The sequence below is a fragment of the Plasmodium gaboni genome, chromosome 7, assembly GCF_001602025.1.
Source record: "Plasmodium gaboni strain SY75 chromosome 7, whole genome shotgun sequence".
In the NCBI taxonomy this organism is placed as follows: Eukaryota; Apicomplexa; class Aconoidasida; order Haemosporida; family Plasmodiidae; genus Plasmodium; species Plasmodium gaboni.
In genome coordinates this window covers 30,990-37,365 of record NC_031487.1, presented here as the reverse complement: position 1 = coordinate 37,365, position 6,376 = coordinate 30,990, and the positions used below count along the sequence as shown (strand labels likewise).

At 16.8% G+C, this 6,376-nt stretch overlaps 1 protein-coding gene across 1 annotated transcript; it reads right to left on the bottom strand.

Moving 5' to 3' along the window:
- PGSY75_0703000 (hypothetical protein) lies at positions 1–5,258 on the bottom strand (the record flags this gene model as incomplete). The annotated part of the gene is made up of 1 exon (XM_018784901.1): positions 1–5,258. A coding segment is annotated over one exon (5,258 nt), but the record flags the coding sequence as incomplete, so codon positions are not given.
- Between the last annotated feature and the right edge of the window lie 1,118 nt (positions 5,259–6,376).

The following is a 6,376-nucleotide window of genomic DNA, read 5'->3' as shown; positions in this document are numbered from 1 at the left end:
TTTTTGTATGTATTATATTTAGAAATAATAGATTGTATATGTTTATATTGATAAATATCTGAGTTATAATTTTTTAGAAAGTTATCTAGTTTATCTAAATTATAAAAATGTAAATCTATATATTGATCAAAATATGTGATTCCTTTAGATAGATAAATATAATAATATTGATACATTGGATTTTCTGAATTTTTTAAATCTTTATAAAACTTATAATATATAGAATTATGTATATTTATATTATTATTTATTTGTTCATCTATTTCATTTTCTAGATTTATAATATTTTTTTTAATACAATTAGATATTTTGTTAAATTGATAACTTAAAATGGATATTAAGTTTTTATTATCATGATTATAAAAATTGTTGTCTTTTGATTTAATATTTTCTTCATTATTATGTAAATGGTTATGACTATGATTTTTAGGTGGCATGAAAAAAATATTATCATGATAATTATTATTATTATTATTATTATCATTTCTGTTGGGACTTTCTTTAACTGGAAAAAAATCAGATTTTATATTTTGTATGATTTCAATATTGTTTATATTAAAAATATAATTTATTAAATTCCATAACAAATAATGAATAACAATAGATAAAATACCTTCACAACAAAACATTAATTTTCTTTTACTATCATTTAAAATATTTATATATAGGTTTACATATTCATCTAGTTTTTTTTTTAAATTTTCTGTTTTCTTATTCACGTCATCATTTGAAAATAAGTTTATTTTATTATTTTTATATTTATTCTTATTATATTCTTCAACATTGTTAATATTATTATTATTATTATAAGCTTCATTAATGATTTTTAGTATTTCACTTACATAATTTTCACTGTCAATAATATTATATAAGGAATCGCAGTAAGTTAATATACGCATTTCGTTGATCATATTTAATTTTTTATCAAGAAATGTTTTAAATGTGTATGCAACATCGTTAGTGTCTTTATTACAATGATTATTTTGTTTTAACACATTATTATTATTATCAATGTTATTATGAACGTTATTATCTGTATGGAATGTATCTATTTTATTATATTGTAGTTCACACATTTGCACATACATATTACTATTATTATTATTATTATTATGTTTATTTTTATCTTGGTTCTTATACGTTTCATTTTCATTCATTTTTATTATTTCTTCTTTCATATTGATTAACAGACAAAAAAGAGATTCTAGGCATATAATTTTTTCAGAAAGAGCATATAAAGATGTAAAACTAAATATTTTAAAACAGTTACTCAAAGGATATGTAGATACATAATTTTTATCATTAATAATATTATCTTTATGTGTCATATTACTTTTTGATTGGAATGATGTATTTATATTAGTGTTTACAAATAAGAAATTATAATGTTGTTCATTTTTTTTTATTTCATCATTATAGTATTGTAAAAATGTATATAATTCTGTATATTTTTCTTGTTTTTTTATTATAAAAAGTATATTATTTATATTTAATTTATCTTTATTTTGTTTCACGTTAAACAAAAATTCTTGTATATTAGATCTTTTCATAAAATAATAACATATAATATATATATACATATCAATACATTTGAATATATATTTATTTATATCTTCTTTTAAATTATGAACTAAATTTTGAAGAATAAAATAATCTTGTATTATACATGTTAATAAATTACTAGAATTAGAAGTAATACTCTGAAAATTTACAATATTGAAATCAGATGTTTCAGATATATATATTTTTTCTGTATCTTCTTTTGAAGAGGATATATTATAAGAATAAAAATCTTCCTTTTTTAGATATTTATCATCACAAATAGATGTATCCAAATTTTTATTTGTTATATTTATATTTTTTATATTATCACATTTTTTTTTTATATGTTCATCAGTATATACATATTGTCTTATATTTTTAAAATTAAAATTTTTCAAAGGGTTAGGAGAAAAAGGTACATTTAAAAAATCATGAAATTCATTTTTATAAAAGGTTAATACATTATTAAAATTAAAAGTAAAATTGTTATTAAATATTTTATTATTTATTTTATTTGGTATACGTATCCAATGATCTCTATTAATCATATCATTTAATATTTTTATATTTAAATAATAATATGTTGGAAAATAATTTCTTTTTAATTTCTTTTCTACTTCTAGAAAAATAGTAGAATCTTGTAAAATGTTCTTTAATAAGTTTTGATCTTCAAAAATGGAAGTTCTTATATTTTCTTCATAATAAACTTTCTTATGTTCGTTATAAAAAGAATTACAATAATTTTTATAATCATTTGTTTGTATATCTGTATTTATATTTTCATTGACCTTTATATTGTCCTTCTGATTGACATATAAATTTATATTATCCTTCTGATTGACATATAAATTTATATTGTCCTTCTGATTGACATATAAATTTATATTTATATTTTTATTTAGAATTTCCTTTAAATAATATATTTGATCATTTGAAGAATTATATTTGAATAGATATGAATGCAAACAATATATGATGGTCAAAAAAATATATGAACATATATGATTAAAATTGAAATTATTAAAATGTATATTTTCAATAATAGTTTTTATTACTTTTTCCATATTTTTTAAAAATTTTTTTTTTACATATATTAAATGTAATGCATTTTGTAATATAAAATGTATATACTCTTGTGAGTGAATATAAGATATACTTTTTTTTTTTAAATATGATTCGATTTTATTTTTAATAGTTGTAAATTTTTGATCATATGTTTGATTAATATTCATTGTATCATTTTTTAAGAAGTATGTTAATAAATGTGAATTGTATGTATCTGGTATATAAAAGATGTTAGAGTGATTATTATCGATATTATAAAGTTCTGAATTATTACATTCATCCAAATTATTTGTTCCATTATTGTCTATTGATATATTTTCATTATTACTATTATAATTTGGTAATAACCTTTTCTGTGTTGATATTTTTTGATAAGTTTCATTTGTAAGTTTATGTGTGTACATATTTATTATTTGCTCATTATCCTTATTATATTGATCTATTTTATTATATAATGTTACATTTGTTTTTTGAAGATGATCAGATTTTGCTTCGTTCTGCGTTTGATATTTATATATATCATTTTTTTGTAAATAATAATTTAATAGATATATTATTATATAATCATATTTATTGAAAACATCAAATAAAATTTCGTATATTTTGATGAGTGAAAATAAACTGCTGCTATCATTTAATTTAGGCACCAGCTCGTTTAAAGGAATAAACAAAAAATTATCTGCATCATTTGGTTGATTTGTTGATTGATTATTTTGATATATATTTCTTTCACTTATATTATTATTATTGGAATTATTATTATTATTATTATTATTTTTATTTTTTTTTATATTTTCATCAATTTGATCATATTTTATGTATATCATATTATGTGTTAAATTTTTTTTGTCACATATAGATACATCTTTATCTATTAATTCTTCAGATTCTTCTGTTTTGCATGATAAAAGATTTTGTTGATCCTTTGGAACTTGACCTATATTATGATTATCCTGATTTTGAGAAAAAGATTTATCTTGTATATTATGATATATATTATGATTGTCTAAAACATCTACATTTTGTTTGTCTAAAACATCGACATTTTGATTGTCTAAAACATCGACATTTTTATTTTCATCATTAGGAGGATTATATAAATTTTGATGGTGGTGATTTTTTTTTTTATTAATTTTTTGAAAATGATCAAGAGTGTTATTAACTTTATTTTTATATTTAGAATTTATTTGATTTTTTATTAAAGCATGTTCACCTATTTTATGATGAATATTTTCATGTTGATTTTCCATATTTCTCATAAAACATGAGAAAACAATTTGTTTAGATATTTGTTGAAAAAATTGATACATGTACACTAAAGAATTATCTATAAAATTAAATGGTTTTATTTTAAAGAGTAAATAATAAATTTTTAATAATGTTGTTAAGAATTCATTGATATTTATTTGATTTTTTTTTTTTGAATCATCTGAAAATAAAAACTGAATAAAATTTGTTTCATTATTTTCTTTTATTCTATTAAAATAAATTGAGAACATTTTATCTTTTAAATTATTTACAGATGTAATGTGTTGTAACAATTTATTGTTATCATTAATAAATTGATATAATTCATAAAAAGTAATAGATGAAAATTCAAAATTTTTTTTTAAAATATTTTTAAAAATTAGAATATCGTAATTAGATATAATAAATATAATTAATAAAAGTAAATTAATTTGTTTATATATATTTTTTTTAGAAATTAAATCTATAATATGTAATTTCTCTTTATATTTTTGTTCTTGTAACAATTTTATTTGATTTAAATTATTAGATAAATGATTTTTCATATTTGTAATATCAGAATCTATTTCTTTAATTTTAATAGTATTAAGAAGAAAATTTTTATATTTCTTTTCTAATTTTTTATATATGGTTGTTTCTATTTCTATTCTGATAGAATTTAAATTATTAATAATTTTCATAATCTCTTCAACGTTAAAAATATCATTTACTTTATTTAATTCTTGTGAGAAAACAAATTTTACTTTATCTTCTAGTTGGTTGTTATTTTTGAAATGATCAGAAAAGAAAGATGTATCATGAATACTCTTTGAGTTTTTATTTTTATTATTATGGTTATTATTAATATGTTTATTATTTTTGAAGTTATTTGTCTCGACGCTTCTTATATTCACTTTATCACTGGTACTATTTACGTTGTTCATGTTATTTATAGAATTATTATTATATTTATGTTTATAATCTTTAAGTTTACAATATTTATTTTGAATATTTGTATGAATAACATTACTTGTATGAATAACATTACTTGTATGAATAACATCACTTTTATTAATCACATCACTTTTATTAATCACATCACTTGTATGAATAACATCACTTGTATCAATTACATCACTTTCTTCATTTTTATCACTCTCATCATTATTTTCATTATCTTGTTGGGAAGAACATGTTTCATCCTCAACCCTCATGGACGACGTGTCTTTTAAAAATTCATGAGGATTATTTTGTTTATAAATATATACATCATTATTTGAATAAAAATAAAATTCTTTCCCTGTAAGATGATTTATACTATTATTTATGTCAAAAAACATAATTTCATCATTTGGTTCTTCATCATTTTCTTTTGAAATATCTGAAATATTAAGTATTACGTTGTTTTCTTCTTGTTCTTTCATCATATATATTTTATTTTATTTCATAATAATTTTTTTTTTTTTTTTTTTTTTTTTTTTTCGCATATTTCTGTTTGCATTTTATTCAGCTTGTAATTAGGTAAATCATAAAAATAAAGGATATGGAACAAAAAAATAAAAAATAAAAAATATAAAAAATAAAAAGACGAAGAGAAGGAAATATTATATAAATAAATAACAAAATATATGGTTGCAAAGATACATATATATCTTTATAACAAAAAATAATAGAAATGAATCTGTTAGTGTGTAAAAAATAAAAATATATATATATACATATTTACATATATATTATATTTTTTGGTTCAATTAGTACATAATTGAAGCACAAAACAAATAAATAAAATAATTGAATTACCCCAGATGATTTGAAAGTTCAATTATATTACACTACTTATATATTTAAATATATATATATATATATATATTAATTTATATGTCCCATTTTTTATTTTAAAACCCAATATTATAAAACATATAATATATATATAAATATATATAATATTAACATAAAATATGTAAAATATACAAAGTATGTAAATTAAATAAATTATTTAAAAAACAAAAATTAATAAATATATATATATATATATATATATATATATATATATATATTACGTAAGAACGGTATAAATGTTAAACAAACAAAAAAATATACATATACATATAATATATATATATATATATATATAATATATACTTTAAAGGCTCATATAATATATTTAATACAATATGTTATACTATATATATATATATATTTATCTCAAATTTATAATAATATATAAATATAACATTGTAAGCACTATATTTTTGCCCTTTTTTTTCTTTTTTTTTTTTTAAGTTTATATAATATAAATGAAATAAAAAAATAATTCTCCCTTGTTTGATTAAATATATTATTTGAGAAATAGGAAAAAAAAAAAAAAAAAAAAAAAAAAAAAAATTAATAAAAAAAAAAAAAAAAAAAAAAAAAAAAATTTAAATAAAAAAAAAAAAAAAAAAAAAATATATATATATATTATATTTTTTTATATATTTTTTTTTTTTTTTTTTTTTTTTTTTTTTTTTTTTTTTTTTTTTTTTTTTTTTTTTTTTTTTTT